This window comes from Hakea prostrata, chromosome 8 (assembly GCF_041222555.1).
Source record: "Hakea prostrata isolate BN-2017 chromosome 8, UWA_Hpros_2, whole genome shotgun sequence".
NCBI lineage: Eukaryota > Viridiplantae > Streptophyta > Magnoliopsida > Proteales > Proteaceae > Hakea > Hakea prostrata.
In genome coordinates this window covers 51,890,741-51,911,498 of record NC_142607.1, presented here as the reverse complement: position 1 = coordinate 51,911,498, position 20,758 = coordinate 51,890,741, and the positions used below count along the sequence as shown (strand labels likewise).

Genomic DNA, 20,758 nt, shown 5'->3' with positions numbered 1-20,758 from the left:
GGTGCAGTGGTTCCATTGATTGGGGGCAATTATTTTCAAAAAAGAGAGAGATTTCTAAAATAACAGGTTTCCTATAGGTAAGGTGTAGTATGAATGATGATTATGGGAGGGTAATTTAGTAAATTGACACTAAAAAAGTATTTGAGTCATTTTATTTTAAGACTTAACAAAATTTAAATAAAGTCTATTAAGGGTAAGGAACTACTCATTTTAAGATAAATCACCAAAAATATTTGCATGGAGGTGCCATGAATAATTTCAAGGGAGAAAAAAAAAAAACTCTGCTTTGGAGTTTTCAAAATTTTACCAAATTGACATTGTGGATTTCCAGGTGAAGTACTAGATAGTATTACGCAACTCAAACGTAAATAGATCGAGGGAGAGGGTCTTTTCGGTTCACAGCGCTTTTATAAAAAAAGCTTTCTCCAGCGGAACAAAAACAATCTTCGAAACCGGAAATGGCTCTTCCATTGCGATAAATGGATGAGGCACGTTTGGTTTAGGGTTAGGGTTTTAGCCATGTCGGCTGCCTCTTTCCAAATTGGTGAAAAACCCTGAAACCTAACTCTGGCTTTGTTCCAAACAACGAGGTTTAATCTCCGCTCCTGTGGTATACTATTATCAGTTGTATTCAGCTCGTATTTCATGTTTCTTGGACACCTTCCACCTTAGTATCACTTCAGTCTAGCAATACAAGCTAGAGTTTTCTTAAGATGGGAGAGATTGAAGATGATTTTGGCGATCTTTATGCAGACGTTGAGCTTCAAGTGAGTGCATCCATAAGCACAGTCTCAGGCTTCAATCAGCTGTATTTAGGAAATGATAAAAAGAACGAGATTGATGGTGTTGATGATCCTGCGGCACCCGAATTGAATTCGAAGAAAGTTAATTCGATTACCCAGGAGTCAACTCCGTGTGGTAAGGATGATGTGGCATCCAAGGAGAATGGGGAATTGATCGAGACTGTTACGGAGACTTCGAATTCGGCAGCCCATGTCGAAGAAGAGCAAATTGTGGATAGTGGAAGCGATAGCGAAGATGATTTGCATATTGTTTTGAATGAGGAAGACTGTCGTATGAATCCGGTTTCACGCAATGCAATTACTGGTAATCGGAGATTGACTGAGGGAAGTGACGATGAGGATGATGACTTGGTGATTGTCACCAATCCTAATCGTCCAGGCAATGATAGGAACTTGTTGGATCAGTTACCGTCGTCTAGTGATGGATTGGAGCAGACTACTTTGTGTTCTGGCGCTGAGAAAGGAAATGGGATAAATTGCAGTCATCTTTCTCAGTATGCCCAATACAAGGTCGGGCATGATGCTCATCTCTTATTGTATCTGATTTTCTAAGGTTTATACCAGAGTATACTTCATGAAATTTTACTATTTGTTCAGACTAAAAACAGTTGATTTTAACTGAAAGTTAACCATTTTTTGTTTTTTTTTTGATAAAAGGAGATTAAAATTCATTAGTTAGAACTGAAAGCACTTAAAATATTAGATATTGTTCTATTACAGTCATCGCTAGATTAGAGTGCTATGTTTGCATATTTTTCAAAATAAGTTTGGAGCACTGGGTTTGGGAATTTATCGTACCTTACAGTTTTGTTGTCTTAGCGAGTTCCATAAACATAGGTAATTCCCCAAGAGACCATCTTTCTCTTTAAGGCCATGGTAATAGAGCTGATAACTGTTGATTGTTAATCCATATTTCTTCTACCTTTAGCCCACTTTCTGCTGCTTTGTCCATCCCTAGTTGCGGCCCAAAAAGCATTGCCTCCAAGATTCCCTTTGTATTTCCTTTTCCAAAATTCACAGACTGTAGATGTCCATCTTAGCATATCCCAATGCTCCATCCTGCCACTCCTAGCACTGGTTAGATATCCCTGCACATATTAACACATTTTTGTTAAATTGTGGTATATTCATACACCAATTCTCTTCTAGTTCTTGAGGATTTACACAAATGATGTTACTAGGTAGTTTCTTCTTTGACTTTTTCCCCTTAGTAGTTTTACTTGTGATTAGCTATCTAGGTTTTTTTGAAATGCAAAATTGAGTAATTGTGTATAAAAAGCTTCTGTTCTCATATATGGTGCCTTAGTATTTCGCTAAGAAATTGTGTTGTAAGGGGTTGTTCTCTTTTTCTACGATCCATGCGCGTCACTTCCTTGATTAGCATTGGTTGCTAGGTTCACTGTAACAAATGCTGTTTGCGTTCTTTTTTCCCCAATTAAAAATACACGGTATGTATATTTAGTCCAGAAATCATTTAGCTTTTTATTGTCCATTCACCCTTCCGACAAGACCCTTAAGATATCACTTTCTATTCAACCTTCATTCTTTTATGTCATTGTAGTTCTTGTCTGGAAGAGTTTTTGACGTTTGTACTTGAGTGTGGATTCTAACTTTTACGTGGTGTGCAGTACGTAAGACGAATCAATTCAAAAGGCAGCAGATGTGGAGCAGCAGTTCACCTGTCTACTTCTTTGCCTGGTAAATGTGATTGGGATGTAAATGGAAGCAATCATAAGATGGCTTCATCCTCTAGTACAGCCATTCCTTTTGTTGCGCAAAGAGGATATGATTTCTCCCTTCCTCGCCATAGGTAAGAAGTGTTTTGATGTTTCCATGATCCTCTTCTTGTTTGAAAGTTGGCTTCCAGTTACAACTTAGAGCTATGTGTGGCTACCATCTGATATGCTGTTTTTGTTTGTGTGGTACTCTAAGCATCCACTTTTTCATTTGTGCATTGTAAGAGGTTATTTCGTTTATTGTTGTTTTAACTTTTTGTCACAGGACTATATTAGATATAGATATTGATTCATTTGAACGGAAGCCCTGGAGTCATCCTGGAGCAGATATAACAGATTTTTTCAACTTTGGTCTGGATGAGGAAACTTGGAAAGAGTATAGCGGCCGCCTGGTATGAGAAGTTGCTTTGTATAAGTTCATAATACTCTCCAGTATAGATTAAAACTGGTGTTCCCACTAAGTGTAACCTTTAGCCTGCAGGGTACAATAGTGGTAACCTGTAGATATGATGAATTAGTGGTAATTCTAGAATTTCACTTATTTAATCTGTTGCATTTACTAAATTGAATTTTATAACATTTGCAATTATGTCCCTGCATCATCACAAGAACATTTTTTTTCCTGTGATTGATAGTCAAATCTGAAGTCTTTGTGGGTTTATATCTTCTCTCCTCTTCCCCCCCCCCCCCCTTTTGCAAGTCAGTCCTTTAAATATAGAATTTGACACTGAGATCTGCATCAGGAACAATTTCGTCAACAAACATACAAGCTGGCCAAACCCCCCGAGTCTTTGAGGCTCAATCAGGTTGGCTTCTCATCAAGGCTCTTGTTTTCAGGTTATTAGGAAGCAGCCATGCTTAGATTTCTTGACATTCTCAAGTTTTTTGATAGGCTTCTGGGCTTGAATATGAGCATGAGACAGTTGCTCCAGAAACTGTCGCTTGGGAAAGTGATCAAATTGGCAATGCCATGAAATCTTCTTTGTCCTTACAAAATGGTGATAGAGGAGGGAGGTGGCCGGAAGTGGTAAGTATATTTTTTGTTCGTCTCCTATATTCCCCGTTCCGTGGTTAAAATATTTATGCATATCCACACACCTTCTAGCACTTTCTAGACCATGGGTTATTTAACTGGACATCTTCATTCTTAATTCATATCTTAAATCCAGCCGAAAGGAAGAGCGATTCAGGTTGAGGGTGGCATTGGTGAACGACAACCATCAATGGACGTGAGACGCCCACGGAGTCGTGATTCTGATGTTGTAATACAGGTGTGTTGGACTTCTAATTTTTTAATCTGTTCCATTATGTGTTCAGGGATTATATAACTTGTGTGCGGTTGGGTGCAGATTGCTGTTCATGATCCCTCAGGGGATTCCTCTTGTTCAAGTGAGCAAGGCCATGAAGATAATCTTGTACTGGAAAAATCTAAGAGTAGAGATATGAAAACAGATGATATCGGTGATGTGCATGATTCCCATGGTGTGCACAAGGACATACAATCTATGGTGCCTGTGGATGAATGTTGCAATACATCTGCCATATCTCATGTTAAAGACTATGGAGCATGCCATCTGACAAGGTTTAAATTCTTACCCATCAGTTCCTCTTGATTTATTTGACTTTCTTTAATTTTATGTAATAAGAAGGGTATTCTGACGCCACCCCTCTTTGCTGCATTCTGCATTGGGTTGACCCTTATTGGATTCCTCCACACAGATCCCAACTGCCAAGTCACTTGGAAATGATGAAGATTTTTGCAATAATCTTAAGTTATCTTTGGGGCACTGGCTGGGATGTAGTTAAGCAGAACTTTGAAGAATATTTTGTAGTTACAAGAACTGGGATACAAAAGGGGATTTAAATTAAAAGTTAAGAACAGACATATGAAGTACAAATCAGAATTAACAAAGAATGGGAGGGCAACTGGCTCAACTAATTAAAAGATATTAAGTCATGAAAAAGGGGGGGGGGGCACTCATCTTTCACCTTACAACACTACAAAACTGTTGGAATCTTCTACTGGTTTAGAAGGATACAACTAGCTTACCTTTGTTCTGTTCAATCAGAGATATCAGGTTTTGGTTCATATCATTTAGGGTTTCTGCTGATAATCAATGACCAAAATAGATTTAGCCATGGTTCACTAGCTAATTCTGAATCTGTTTATGAAACTCATTTCAAGAAAGTTGATGGAAAGGGAAAACGTTTGACTCCCTCGTGCTAGGATAATTTTGATCCTTATCCCAGTGAGAAAAGAGAGGTAGAAAGATAACAAAGGCCAAGAAGAGGTCCTTTTGTCCTTGACTGAGGAGGAAAACTAAAGAACGGTAGTGAAATGGCACACAGAGAAATAGAGAAAAGGTGGGGAGGGGGAGGAACCATGCACACCACGTGCAGGCACACACCATAAGCCAACTCAGCTTTTTATTATCAAAATCTACTCCTGTCTTGGGTTATAGATTTCATTAAACATAGGAAATATGGCTTTCACAGAAATAGAAACTCAGTATACGTAGAATTAGAAATTCCCTAATTGTTTAAACCTATCCAAAATAAAAGATTACATATATTTCCCAATTAAATGAAATCCTAAATATCCCAGAACAAGGTTGAAACCTGGTTCATCTTGGCTTTTTGAACAGATTCTGGATAGAAACTTGATGAAAGTCAAATTGGAAAATTTTCTTCTTTGTGTAATGGCTATGCAGAATAAAAGACACATGCATTTCCCAAATAGACCAGGTTTATCTTGGTTTGGCTTCTCAAATGGGTATGGGGTGATCCATGGGAGCGCACTGCTTCATCCCTCACAAAAGAGTCTATTTGGAAAATATGTATTTTATGGTTCCTATGTACACCTGGACATTTCTCTGATGTAAATGCTGATGCCTTTATTGCATAAATGAATGTAAGAATTCCAACGTGGAACCTGGCAAGCAAAGAATTGTTATGGGCCTACTTTTGAGTGTTCTCTAAGTCTAAATGTAGTGGACAGTAGCATTTCTGCATGTTGAAATGCGTTTGTAACTGTTGTCTGTTGTTGCCAACAAATGGCTTATCAATTATATAGTTCTACACTTCCACTGTCTGGTTTCTGATGATAATGGATGTTGAATTGCTATTGAAAACTTTGTTAGTTTCTGTCTGGTTTGCCAGCTGTTGATTAGATTCATATTTTAAACTTGTGATTAGGTGCTCTACATCTAATACATCGACTCTGGATCCTGATAGTCAAGTGAATGACCACATCTCTGATGAAGCTAGATGTCATCATCAGATGGTGAAAGAGAAAACTTTTAAGGATGAAAAACTTTTGATGCCAGTAGAGCAAACAGACGGATCGGCTGTCAATGAGATACTTTCCGAGGTGGGACCACATATGGAAGCAGAATCAAACTCTGAACCCTATCTTGATGGTTGTTCTAAAGAATCCAATGATGAGTTGGATAGTGGACCGGATAGAGCTCCAAAGGCTTTGGAAAGGCCATCATTAAATTCTACCCCTGACTCATTGGATTCAGTTGCGTCTGACAGTGGTAACTTTAAAGGCCCTGAGAGCAATGACAGTGATATGGAATCAGGAGAGTGCAAATTTGGTTCTGAAGCTCAAACTCCCAACCATGTAAAGCAGAATTGCCGCAATAGAATTCAACTGTGTAGTGTAGCTGAACTGAAGGATCACAGCGATGATGATGAGGATGCTCTAATGTCTGAAGGAGAGGACCGGTATGGTGGTGGTCACTCGAAAGTTAACCATAATAAACGCAAACAATCGAGGCGTAATAATGGTGCTTATGATGGAGAAGATTTGTCGTATTATGGACGTACTGAAGTCTCAAGCGGTTATCGCAGTGAAAGGTCTATGGACAGGAAGGCAAGGAATGGTTGGACTGAAAATTTTCATGGGATTCCAAGACACGGAGAGGACAATAAGGATCGGTTCCCCACAAGGAAATGGCATGAGAATGATTATTTTCTTGATCCAGGACTGACTGCAGAATACAGAAAAAGAGAAGATTATCTTCATGAAAGAGGACACACAAAGGATAGAACAAGTTCTTTGTCCTACAAAAAGTCCCGGTCTCTTTCAGAACATTCCTATCTTTGTACAGAGGAGGCAAGGAATCCCAGGCAAAGAAGAAAGAACGATGACCCATCACAATTGAGAACAAGAACTCCAGATGATGACTATGAGTCAGAAGATAGATATACAGAAGAACTTCGGGAAAAATATGGGAGACATGTAGCATACAGTGGCAAGGATCTATTCAAAGACAAGTATGACAGACATATACCATACATGGAAAGAGAAATAGAAAGGTCTGGTAAAAGAAATAGATATTGCCGCAGTCCTCATCCTGATTTGGAAGCTTCATGGAACTCTTCTGGATATGATGATGGATTCTGGAGACAACATCCTGACCGTCAGCGTATAGGGGTTGATGCATGCAGGGAAGTCGAATTTGTGAATGAGAGACGGTGGCATGATATCACTTCTCCAAGGAATGATACAAGAGATATTAGGGGATTTGATGAAAGGCATTTTAATCATCAGCGACCAATAAAACATAGGGATGGTATTTGGCTTGATCCTATGTATGAAAATGATTATCATGCTGAAGATATGACCATTTATCCTGATGCTGATATATATAGAAAGGGAAGACGATTTGGTCGGAGGTCTGAAACTTTCCATTGGGACGAGGGAAAATTATGTTCTAGGCTTCAAGATCAAGAAGTGTATTCTGAGGAGGAACCTTTTATCTTTAAGAGATATAAGAAGCAGGCGCATGTTCGTCTTGAACATGAACCAAGACATCATGGTTTCATTCTTAATGAGCGGGTGGGAAGCAAAATCATAAGAGAGGAAATAAGAATATCAGAAGTTATTAACCACAATAATTCTGGTGTTGATTTTATTTCTAGCGTTAAGCATGAAGAAGCAGCCCTTAGAAGCAGGGATTCGACTCTGAGTGGTTGGGAAGGAAAGGTAAAGTTGGGGAAACCAAGGTTGACACCTTGTATCATTGTACTTGTATATATGAGTGGCACCTTTGACGTGTTCACTGGCTCTTTTTCATTTTTATTGAAGCTATCCCTGTGCATTTCCTTGCTAGCGTCCTTTATACCTGCTATGATCTTTTTATATGTTTTTTGTAATCTTCTTGATAAAGGTATGTCTAGTCCGGCCATTCCTTCATGTGTTACATTGCTAGGGATTGCCTTGGAGGCTATAGAAGATGGTGTATCAGGTTTAATACCTGAAAGATGTAGATTGGGGGGAAATAGTTCATATTTGCTGCTAATAAAAAATTTCAAGCAGTTTTTTTCTGGAATTCATGACTACCATATTCATTTGCTAAGTGCTAGTTTGTTTCTCATCAAAATCTACATTCCAGTAAGGATCTTTTTATTGACACAACTGTTCATTTTGTTAAGGGCTGAATTTTGAAGCATGCACCATGTGATTGAAGGAAGTTGGTGATGGGAGTGCTTCATGTTAATACACATGTCAACTTCTTTTCTATGCTGAAGTAGGTCAACTAGATTTTAGGTTTGTTTGGAGAATTCTACTAATTCTTTTGCCAGTTGTACAAACTGTGCTCTCTGTGTACAGAGCTGCCATCATATTCCTGTGGATCCTGGTCACTTTCACTATTTGTTGCATCGTAAATTACTGAGGTGAAATAAGATTCATTGGTGTTCACGAAGTTTATCTTATGTGGAAGCTAACTTGAACATTCCAATGAAATCTGAAAGCAGGTTTGTGCTAATCAATTGTTTATTTAGTTTGATGGTTTATCTACTCTTCATACCCTGTTGAATTGTTAAGACGGTATACCATTTTGAACTATTCGGGAAGCTGATCTGCTCAAACGAGATTGAAACTTGCATAGTACACCACTTGGATTAGTCATATATGATATTTGGGATCCCATCTCTCACTGTTTCATTTTCTGCTGTGAACCCGAAAATTAATCTGCCTACCATTATTGAAATGTTATGTTATGTGTAATGTGCCTTGTGGCAAAGACTTATCAAATGCAATGATGGTGGTAATGAGATGTCTCTAAAGTTTGCTCCCATCTAAGCTGCCAGGAGCCTTACCTTGATAGTCCATCTAAGAAACGTTTTTTCTTAGAAATTTGTGACACAACAATAAAATACTTAACATGGTCGAAATAATGAAGTCAATCAAATTTCCAGTTAAAAGTCACAAATCTTCTGAAATATCCGGTGCACTTAAAAGGTTTTTGAATCAATGGTCGTAATGTGTTGTGTGAAGAAAATTTATGCACTTGAACTAGTTTGGAGGTTTTTTGTTGTGCTGCAGATGATTTTTGTAACTGATCTCTTTTCAGCCAGAAACTCTATTGAGTACAGTGATCTTTCTTCTGTGTATTATTTTACCCCCTAATTGGCACCCACTCTGTGTTTCCTTTAGTATCTCTATTCTTCTTATATTCTAGGCATTGAAGAATGCGTTGACTTCCTTTTGCATATATGCCAGTGTATGGTTGTTTTAGTTTATGTTATACCTTCTGTTTGCTTTCGATTATGCTTGGTCATATGAATTGTTTAAGGTTGCTGTTGGAACATTGCTTGTTAGAACTAAATGCTGTTCTGTGATTTTGTCTTTTAGTTGCTTTGCTGTTCATTTTCTGTTTGAAGGCACATTCTTCCCCTCCTCTTATGGGGCTTTGGTCGATGAATTTATTCATTCATCCAAAAAAGGAAAAAGGAGTAAACTATGATGGAGATGCTATCTCATGTGGCGCTCATTAGTTTTTACAGAGGCAGAAATTAGGGGAAGTAGAGAAATCACAAGTGAAAGAAAGAGAATAGGGAGATCAATGAGAAGGGGAGAAGGAAAGAGAGAGGGTCATACACCACTACATTGGTTTTGGAGAAATTTAATATTTTTCATGTGAATTGACCTGCCGCTAACGAGAGGGGAGGTACATGTATGTAGTGTCAACCAAAAAGAAGAGTCTATTAGACATTAACTTTTGAAACACTCCCTTTCAATGTTTGAGGTTGTAGAGAAAAGGGAGTTGTAGGGTACCAAAATAATCATTTGGGGGGGGGGTGTAAAAAATGACGAGGACAACTGGCCCATTTTATTGGTGATCAGCCACTCTCGTGTTGATCTATATGGAAAGTAGTTAGGACATTTTGGGGGATGGTTGGGGCTATATCAATGAACATAGGGAATAGGCAAAAGGAGAGGGGGATCTATTAGGTTTTTGGGGCAAACTTGCTGATGCAGCACAACCAGAAGTTTCTGTTCATGCTACAGTAGCGTGAACAGTAACTTAGATGATCATTTCATATTTGGTGGGCCCCAAGTCCAGCTTGCATGGAAATAGATTCAAATTTGGTGGGCCCAAACTCCAGCTTGCAAGGAGATTAAATAGGAACTGTTTTTGTGGGAGTTCTAGAGATAATTTAGAATTTTGTTATTTATTATTGGGATAATCATGTAATCAAAGTTTTTATTTGGGTAGGATATTTAGGATAAGTTTTAGTTAGTTTTAAATTCCTAAGAGTCCAAGTAGGATCAGCCTTTTGTTAGTTTTAAATTACCAAGAGTTCTATTATAGTTGTTTTCGTATCAAGTATGTTTATTTTGTTATTTAAACACTTGTAATCAGCTTATTGAGGATGGAATAGAAAAATATGACTTGAAGCTTTAGCTTTGTGCATTTGCAGCAGCCCCCTCTCTCTGTCTCTCTCTCTCTCCTCTTTTCTTCTTCTTCTTATAAGTGTTCTTCTCCTTCTTCAAGCTTGATTCTTCTCAGATTTCTCCTTCTTCCCTCTTTCTTCTTTATCCTTCTTTCTTCTCTATTCTGTCCCCCATTACTTGCTTGTGGTGAGAGGAGGGCTCTCTGGTGAGTAAACTGGGCTGAGCTCACTGGTTTAGTAGCCGTAGCATTTTTAGGGCAGTGTAAGGTCTTGATGCTTGTAATGCATTCGTATGCTTACGTTGCAAAGCCCTTCCATTGTTCATTGTTCATTATTTGTTTGTTCCATTTCCATTTAATAGTTTGCGTGGGATTGAGAGTGAAATTGCCTCGGTAGGAGGAAACCAATGCCAGAATTATTAGGGGTGCCCTGGGAGGTTGCAGAGGTTACAAGCAAAATAGTATCAGAGCTGGTTTGATCCCAAAGCATGGTTAAGAAGAATGGACTTCAGGGTAGAAGAACTCGAGAATACGGTGAAGGAACTCCTAGGTCAGATGATAGCCTTGGACTCTAAAGTAGTTTCCCTAGCACAACATGTGGAGAAGGAACAACTGAGCAATCATGAGTTCCCGGCTAAACTTGAGGCTTACCTAATGCATGGAAAGGCACTTGAGATCGATTTGCTGGCGCCGAAATCGATAGAAGAGAGGACAATGAGGGTTGCACTAGCTTTGACTGTTGATAATTTGCAAGGAGGAAGAAGCAACAAGCCAATTCAAGTGGAAGATGTAGGGCATCAATGGGATTTCATCCTTAAGCATCTGGAAATGCCAATCTTCTTAGGTGAGGACTCCATTAGGTGGATTGCATGAGCAGGGAGATTCTTCAGCCTGCACAAACTTACTGGCAAAGAATGAATGAAGGTGGCAACAATAAGCTTTGAGGGGGCGGCTCCAGGGTGGTTGTAATTTCATGAGTTGTAGCAACTGATCGTTTCTTGGAATGAGTTGAAGGAGGAGGTGAGGAGACGATTTTGTTTACTGCAACAAAAAATCTCTGCAAGAAACCTTGATTGCTCTTCGGAAAACGAGAATGGTTGCGTATATTGGGAGGGCTTTGAAGCCCTAGCCGCTACCACTGGAGCTCAGGATGAAGCTTGGCTCCTCGGGGCTTTTATGTCTGGGCTTGTGTAGGAGATTGGGGTGGAGGTCTGCCTGTGTGCACCTGACACTTTGACCCATGTCATGGATTTGGCACATTCAACTGAAGCAAAAAATTGGGCCCTTACAAAGTTGTGTAAGCCCTATCAACTCGGCCCACTACTACCGTGTTAGGAACAGCTCAAACATTTTATAATCCTGGGAACTCTTAACCTGAATGGGCCAAAGCCCACCCAACGACTGGACAAGTTTAGGAACTAGGAACCTATCAGCCTGGTTCAGTCAATCCAAACCAGGCCCACTCAGATTAATCCAATGTTTCCCTTGGTTAAAACCAGAAGGAAATTAAATTGAAGATGGACAAGTGCTTGTGTTTTTGCTGTGAGGTGCCCTCTAAGGCCTCCAGTGTCCTTACAAGTGACATAAAGTTTTTTTATAGATGAGAAGGAAGAGGACATGACAGTAGCCAAAGGGGACTGGAATAGTGTGGGACGGTGACCCTCGATAAATGATCAAGTTCACCTTCAGGTTAAGGTGCAACTGGAGGAGCGGAGTATTGTTAGGACCAAGGAAGAAAATTCGACCGAAACAGGAATTTCGACCTTGCAAAAGGCCGAAATTTCGACGTTTCGGTCGAAATTTCGATAGAAACTGGACACTTTTTCTGAAAATTGGAACTTCAATTTCGGGCCTCATATGGACTCAAAATGATTTGGATTCTTGTATACTACCTATTTCAAGCATAATAAACACAATGGAACTAGTATTTTGTAAAAACCAAAACTATTGAAAATTTATCATTCAAGTATACTAACAAATGACTGGTTCCGACAAGTGCAAACTGTATTGCATACATGCATAGAATCAACAACATACATGGATTGTTTGGTAGAATGGTTACATATACAACAAGTCAACAAAATAAAATGACCGACTAGATCAAGTGATGGTGTCTCAAATATATTAAGCTAAAGCCTATATATCATATATACATAAAATAAAAATACATAATTTTAGAAAATAATTATTAAAATAAAAAAATGAAAAAATGGTAGCAAATAATAAAAAGGTAAGTTTAACAAAACACAATTATAGATCTTAGTCCTAGGCTAAACATATATTAATTTCAAGGCAATACAAAATCATTTAAGGCATAAACAAAACAAAAATAAAAAAAGGGGAAGTTTGGAACTGTTGGGTGTGGCTCATGCTTCATATTCTATTGTTGCTGGAGTTTCCTTTGTAGCTGTTGTGGCTTAGGAGGTGTTTGGAGGCAAAAAATGAGCGAAAGTGGTGTTTGAAGGCAAAGGAGTAGTGAAAATGGGATGGAAATCAACAAAAACTAAAGAAAAACAAGTTGGAATGCTGATATGTCGAAATTTTGGTCGATCGAAAACGATATGGATACATTTCGTGCCTACTACTACATTTCGTTTCGATTTGGATTTTTGCAGGCATTTCGGTCGAAATTTCGACCATTTCGATCGAATTTTCTTCCATGGTTAGGACACCAATGTCTGAGGGTGTAGGGAAAAGGAAGTTGTAAGGTATCAAAACAATCATGTGGGGGACAGAAAGGACAAGGACAGATGACAGCATTGGGGAGCAGCTGCTCTCGTGTTGACCTATGTGGAAAATAAATAGTTAGATCTTTTTTTTTTTTGGGTGGGGGGTGATTGGGGCTATATTAAAAGTGGACATAAGGAATAGGCAAAAGGGGGAATCGATTAGGTATTTGGGGCAAGCTTCCTTGCGGTGAGAGGAGGGTTTGCAGGTGAGTGAACTGGGGTGAGTTCACTGGTTTAGTAGCAGTAGCATTCGTGTGAGGACCTTGATGTTTGTACGGGATTCACCAATTGTTACGTATGCCTTCATATGTTTATTAGTGCAAAAGCTTATTCCATTGTTCATTATTTGCTCGTTCCATTTCCATTTAACAGTTTCAGTGGGGTTGGGTGAGTGAAATTGCCACGGTGAGGAGGGAACTAGTGATGTAAACCTTGTTTTTGGTTTAGGGGTAGTAGTGGAATTTTCCTAAAACTAAGGGCTGCTCAGGAATTCTAGCAAAAAGAAAGGTTGTTTTAGAACTTTGAGGGTATTCTGTAGCTCTGGAAACCCTGCTGTAGCACTTAACGGAGATCTGAATTTTAACAAAAAACTGGCTATCGTCTGAATTGAAGTAGGTTCAGGTTGCAGCAGTAAGAAAATAGTTTGCAGAAAGTTCAGAGAAAGAAGTTGTTAAGTGCAGGAATTTTTCTAAACTAGGAAACTAGGTTTAATTGGGGGAATAACACTAGAACTGGGGCCTTGGGGGGGGGGGGGGGAAGTGATATAGGGAGAGAAAAGAAAGGTTAAAGGGGCTGGGAAAAAGTAAACTACAGGGGGGTGGGGTTCTGAAGCTGCCACAGGGGGTAGGGAAGTCACGGGGTTAGGGGCAGGGGACTGTCTTAGGCAGTAGGAGAGGGGGATAACAGTGCTGTAGGGGTTGGAAGAGGCTGAGAAGGTCTGCGATGAAGGGATGGGGGCCCTCCTAGACCTTGCGTAGAGGGGAAGAGGTGGGTGAGGGTTGTGGGAGTGATAGGAGGCAGGGAATGGGGTGGATAAATTCTGTACTTGGCTACTGCTGGAGTGACTAAATGCTGCTTATTGAATGCTTGAAGATTGCTGGAATGAAGAAGAAAAGCTCAAGTCGATGTTAGATGTGCTGATCCTTGAACAAAACTTCACTCAACCATGACGCCCTCAACTAGGAAACCATGATTCCTCAAACTCAATCAATTTTATTCAATGTTCAAAGTTGAATAATTACTAAGAATACTAGGCTATTTATAGCCTTGAAAAGACAACACTATGTGGGATTCCTTGATAAACAAGGATCCCACCACGTAATCTGGACTTTTGAATTGGAATCCAAACGATCAAAGAACAACAACAACAACAATAATAAGCCTTGTCCCAACTAAATGAGATCGGCTACATGGATTCTTGTCTTCCAATCAATTATGTTTGAGGCCATGCCAGATACAAGGCCTAAGTTATGCATTTCCTTTCTCATCACTTCTCCATACAGGTGCATTTATAGGTCTCCGTTGAACGTGGCCGTGCCACCTTAAATGACTTTCTCGAAGCTTATCACTTATGGGAGCAACTCCCAAACCAACTAGTATGATCATTCATTATCTTATCCTTCTTAGTTTTGCCACTCATCCACCTTAGCATCCTCATTTTTGCTACACTGAGTTTATCTATATGATTATTTTTAACAGCCCAACACTCTGTACCGAACATCATAGCTGGTCGAACAACAGTCCTATAAAATTTTCCTTTAACCCTTAATGGAATACGCCGATCACACAAGACCCCAGACACACCTCTCCACTTCATCCACCATATTTTAATTCTTTGGGAAACATCATCCTCTATATCACCTCTTTTATTTATGATTAAACCTAGGTACTTAAAACAATCACTCTAAGGAATCTTTTATCGTCAAGTTTCACCACCTCATCGTCTACCCGATCATGACTATAGTTACAAACTAGATATTTTGTCTTCCTTCTACTTAGTTTTAAGCCTCTTGATTTCAAAGTTGGTCTCCATGATTCTAAGTTGGTATTAATCCCCACTTAAGTCTCATCAATCAACACAATATCATTAGCAAAAACATACACCAAGGGACCTCATCTTGAATATCTTTGTTTAATTCATCCATTACAAGTGCAAATAGATATGGGCTTAAAGTTGATCCTTAATGTAGCCCAACTGTATTTGGGAATTCATTACTTCATCCCCGGACTGTTCTTACACTTGTCACCAAACCATCATACATATCCTTTCTACATATTTACTTGTAACACTTCTTTTCTCGGTACTTGCCAAATTAACCCCCTAGGAACTCTGTCATAAAATTTTTCTAGGTCAATCCAAACAATCAAAGAACATGGTAAAAATAAAAGGACTCTATCTAAGGAATTCCCCTTGAAAAAGAATTCCCTTGGACACTACCACTAACTACCAAAGACAACTTCTAATTAAAAGTAAACTCTTAAAAGATAAGATCCCTCCTAAAAGACAAGGACCCTTTTTATACAAGAGTCTTATCTTATCCACAACCTAATCAATTCAAACACAACTCAAACTAAAAAATAAAAAACCAACACGCACTAGAAAATAAATCTGGAAATAATTCCAGCAATAAACGAGGGTTGAAAATGCCTTGATTACCCTTACTAGGGGGTACGGCCAGCTCAAGGTGGCTTCTTGGAGCCATCCAGTGGACTCCACTTAGAGTTTGGCCCGGGGTGTCTTTGTGTTCACATCCACCATTGCCACAATTATCAAGGGTGCCATAGGAAGTTGCCGGACGTTACAGGGAAAATGCCAGTGTCTTAAAAATGTGGTACTCAAATAGTTTTTACAAAGAAGAAATTAAGGGAAGTAGAGAAATCACATAAAAAAATAAAGAGTGTAGGGAGATCAATAAGGGAAGGAGGAAAGTAGAGAGGGTCACACACCACCCAAGGGTTTTGGAGAAATGTAATATTTTTCATGTCAATTGACCTGCTGCTAAAAATGGTGAGGTGTATGTACTTAGTGTCCACCTAAAAGAAGAGTCCTATAGACATTAACTTTTAAACACTCCTGTCATAGTCAGTAAACTCCCTGGGTATAAGTTTTGGCATGGTCCTATAGTCAAAAACAACGGTTGGAATGGGTTTGGTCCAAGTTCTAACCCTTTCCGGATTGGTTTCACAAGGTCTGCCCAAACATGGTTGAACTCAATTTTGGCACGGTCCAAGCAATGTCAAAACGGGTTTGGTTCAAGTTTGATCCCAAATATTGACAGGTTTCATAAGTCTTCACCAAAATATCATCAAACTGGATAGATAATTGAGAGGCTTCAGTTAAACCCTGCTGTATTTGACTCGTTTGGATAAAGAGAGAAAGTATATGAAGTCACTGTTTATAGTAGGCTAATTGAGAACAGTATTCAATATGCACTAATAAACTTGGTTCCAACCCCAAAGTATTTTATTTCGGTATTTGAATTTTTAGGGTGAAACTAATTGATGGAATAGGTGTAAATTGTAAAAATAGTAAGCACAAAGGTCACGGAACCATTTTTGGGCCCTGAAACTTTTCATTTTTGGCCTGGAAAAACAGTTTTTGAACGATATCTCTGTTAGACCCTGAGAGGTTTTTGGTTGAAACCATAAAACTAATCTGTTACTTTCAAGATTCAACAGCTAACAAATGTCTGTATTAAGAGCAATCCATCACTTGACATTAAGCCTCATGCTGCCTTTTTTTTTTTTTTTTTTTTTTGGGGGGGGGGGTGGTAAGAAGCCTCATGCTTTAATAGGAACTAATGTGTGCATCAAAAAGAAATTGAAAGTTACAAAGATAACCATGTTAACTTGAATAAAACCTATTTTATATCCTTTCAACCTTGGGCCTGGTTTGGACCCAAACCTGAATCCAGAGGCTCTTCTTTTGAACTCTATGCATTCATGTACTTAAGATGCATTCCAAAATCTTTGTACTTTTTTGGTTCTAGGCAATCTCGTGCATGAAATGTTGGGTTCAAATGTTCTGCAACTATATTTCGTTGGCACTTTGGCTGGAAACCATGGAACGAACTGCCACTGGGAAGCACAGATTTACAATACCTGGGATAACCTCACCTACAAGATTAGTTTATGTGCTATATATCGTGCATATAGTTGTAGTAACTCTTTTATAATAGTATCTGCTGGCACACCGTACATCTCTTGACATTTCCTTTTGTGGTGACCAAAAACTGAGGTGTAGTGAATTTTCCATTCTCTACTTTTGTGGGTATGATTTTGGAAAGAATTGTCTCCCAACCTTCTAAATCTATATTTCATATAACACTAACTCGTGGGGATTGAAAACCGAAAAGGTCTTAGGGAATCTACCATTATCTATTTTTGTGGGTAATAATTTGGGAAAGGATCGTCTCCAATCCTTCTGAATCAAGATTATACATAACACATTTGTGGTGATTGAAAACTAAAAAGGTCTTAGGGAATCAGAGTAGGAGTGGCATGTAGGAGCTGAGGGAAGGAAGAAAAAAGGGGCCGGAAACTTTATCTATTTCTAATATAAGCCATATTCTAGCAATCTTACTTTGAATGCTAGATAACTTTTGTTGCCATTCCTATAATTAAGTTTCCATTTGGTGAGAGTGGTCATGGGATATCAGTTGTCTCTTCACACCCCCCCCCCCCCGCGGCAACAAAAAAGGAAAATGGAAAAAAAAGATCTGATTAGTTTCTTTGCAATCAAACGGATTCTTGGTGTTAATTTAGGTGAATTATGTCATTTCTTATTGTGTTATGGTTCAATCTCTGTTCGATTGTAGAGTCACCATCCAGTCTATAAGTCCTTTCATTCTTTTCCAATTCCTTTATTTAAAATTTTTGTCACTTGTTTTGGCTGTTACCATTTATTCTATCAATTTCAAATTTCTGTTTTATTCTATGAAATGTGTCTTATTGAACACCCCAAACATCTGTTAAGACATTCTGCACATAGAACACTTAAATGCTTTTGTTGACCTTGTTCTGTAACCAGAAAATCAGGCCACAGCACCATTGGTCTAGCATGCCTGTTGGGAGAATTGAAAAATCACTCACTGTTAGATTGCAAAGTAGACTGCACCAGAGCACTTCACCTTATATTTTTGACCTACAGAGATATTGGACTTCAAAATTCTAGATTCCCTCCCACCCCCACCCCCACCCCCCTTCTTTTGTGGGGATGCATGTTGATGCATGTTCCTGTTCTGGTAAGCTCGGCTATTGTGGTTATACCACAGTGCTTGTTCTTGTTTTTCTTTTATGTCCTGCAGTTCTTCAAATTTAAGTCTTGGGTGATCTGCAAATATCCATGTGAAAATGGATACAATGTACTGTAAAGCTTATAGGCTCGGAATAGTGTCTTGAGTGATTTTGTTGGGAGTATTGTGAGTTTGTGACAGGGCAACTTTAAAGCATCCTGACTTCGACTTAGGTACGAGTTAGTAGAAAACAAAGAATATGTTTTGCTCCACTAAAATAGGTGCTTGTAAATGTTTGGGTGGTGGGGTTGTTTGAGCCCCACTTAAAGAAGGGATAATTTGACGATTGGAAGAGTACCATTTTTATAATGGGAATGTGGGATAGAGTGTAGGGCCCAAACACCTCTAGTTATTTAAGTGGTTGATTGAAAAATGTTATTAAGCATTTTTCCTTGACAAGGTAAACATTCCAAAAATGGGGAGAATATATGATGAATGGTTTGTGAGTGCTGTAGATGATAAGAGGTTTGAAAGCTGGTTTGAAATGCTTGTTTACTTCCGACTTGTTATATTGGTTTGATTTGGGAATGTTCCTGGTACATTACTGTAACATCCAGGAACTTTTTATGGTAGGAATGGGCCTAGAATTCACCAGTAGTTAATTAAAATTCATACGTAATTTAATAGTGTGTGTAAACCTTTCACCAACTCATTGTTGCTGAATGTTTGGTTGTTGTATACCTCCTGCTTCGGCATCATTTGACAAACTGAGGTCAACTGTCTGGTGTGGTAATTTATTTGACGGGGATTGAAGAGAATTAAAAGCACTACATATTCTATCATTGAGCAATTGGGACTCTCAGGTTTACGTTTTCTTGACTTCTCCATTTTGATTTTACATGAGCAATTCCTTGGTAATTGAACTACATTTGCAGTCCTGGTGGAATAAGTTATAAGGGCTTTCGGGAAGTTTTATCTCTCTCTATTCCATGCATATCCATTTCCATATTTGTTTTGTTCTTAGTATATTTAGAATTATTCATATAAAATAGTATTTATTGTATTTATTTCCTACAGGTGTTTCTGACACGTACAATTTCTGTCTGTTTCTCCTACTTGAGTGTTTTATCATTCATAATCTTTTGTATTTGGACTCCTGAAATCTATTAGTCTGCCTCACAAGAAAATGCCTCACTGCAGTCTGGTAGATGCTCCAAAGCTGCGGATGTTAGATGCAGTAATGGGAAGAGTCGCAGAGACTGGATGGTTGATAATGAGCAATTGGTCTTCAGGCATTCTGATGAAGCACATACATGGGTCGAAAGTAGCAGCAGGCCAAAGGCTGATTCAAGACAATGCAAGTTAAAGCCATCTACCAATGATGAGAAATGGCTTGACAAGTATCCAGTTACACAGTACCATGATGCTTCTGATCTTGAAGAGGGTCAACTAGCAGAAGAACCTGAAAAGAAAGAGACTGGTGCTATCGAACGGAAATGTGTTTCTGGCATTATAAGAGGAACTGGGGATGTGAAGGGTGGGAAGGTGAAAATTGAAGATTCTGGAAATGAGGGGAAGGGTTTAGGGGGGTATGACAATCATCGAATTCTTGAGACAATGGCGAAAATGGAAAAGCGGAGGGAGCGTTTCAAGGAAGCAATCCCTCTGAAGGAATCTTGTAAGAACCCAAAGCCTGAACCTGCTTCAACAGCCGAAACAGAAGAAATTAAGCAAGAAAGGCCACTGCGGAAAAGGCGCTGGGCTTGAAGTAAAATGCAGCATAGAATAAGTCTGGCTCTCAGTGATCTTGATTGTGTACTGGCTTTCTTGTTAGCTTCACAGGATTAGTACAGCAACAAAGATCAGAATTGGTTATCAATGGGCTACTCTTGACAGCAATTTGTGAGGCAAATTTATACTCTCGCATAAAACTATTCAATTGTGTAATCAATGAGTTGCAAGCTCCATAATTCTGAGGGGTGGCTGCATCGATTGTCCGCTCAAAGCCACTAGTTACTAGTCTCAAGTGTTGCAAAACCCACAGTAGGTGAAGATTCATAGTTGTGTTTCTTGATTAGGGCTTCCAATAACCATTGATTAATTGTAATCTTACATTGGATTATTGAGTTTTATACTGCCTGTACTTTCCTATACCAGTTGACAGATTATCTTTGAACTGAAGAAGTTTTCGATTGGCAGGTTGCAGTGCTAATCTGGTCGCTTTATAATTTGTTGGCTTTATGCTTTTAAATTTTGATATATCTCATGGTGAACCTTGCCTGTGATTCTGATCATTTATGAATATATATTTATCGATGATCCAGTCTTTCTTCAATAGGAAAAAGGCTGGTTGGTGGTACCTTGTCAAGTGGGCGTACAAGATGGAAGGATTTTAGTTGGTAAGCTTGATTTGGACAGAATCCAGGAACTCGGAAGAGCGGTCCGGCCAAAGATGGGAATTGTACCATATGTTGGGTTGTTGGTTCACTCTCCGGCCACTGTTTGGCCGGAAATGTACATTATTGACACAGGTTTGTACAAGGACTCGTAAAGAGTTCAGATCCTCTA

General features: G+C 39.0%; 1 protein-coding gene across 1 annotated transcript; it reads left to right on the top strand.

Moving 5' to 3' along the window:
* Window positions 1-388: 388 nt before the first annotated feature.
* LOC149008513 (uncharacterized) lies at window positions 389-20,597 on the top strand. The gene is made up of 9 exons (XM_089164955.1): window positions 389-1,313; window positions 2,432-2,613; window positions 2,805-2,931; window positions 3,283-3,345; window positions 3,432-3,566; window positions 3,709-3,810; window positions 3,889-4,121; window positions 5,735-7,532; window positions 19,391-20,597. The coding sequence occupies exons 1-9, from the start codon at window positions 714-716 to the stop codon at window positions 19,955-19,957; spliced, it is 3,807 nt and encodes a 1,268-aa protein (XP_089021081.1). The 5' UTR covers window positions 389-713; the 3' UTR covers window positions 19,958-20,597.
* Window positions 20,598-20,758: the final 161 nt, after the last annotated feature.

What these genes read in the sequence shown, in the direction of transcription:
- LOC149008513 (XM_089164955.1), top strand. Translation starts at nt 714, where the DNA reads ATGGGAGAGATTGAAGATGATTTTGGCGATCTTTATGCAGACGTTGAG. An exon ending in CTCAGTATGCCCAATACAAG is followed by an intron (nt 1,314 to 2,431) that starts GTCGGGCATGAT and finishes CGTGGTGTGCAG; the next exon opens with TACGTAAGACGAATCAATTC. An exon ending in AGTCTTTGAGGCTCAATCAG is followed by an intron (nt 3,346 to 3,431) that starts GTTGGCTTCTCA and finishes GTTTTTTGATAG; the next exon opens with GCTTCTGGGCTTGAATATGA.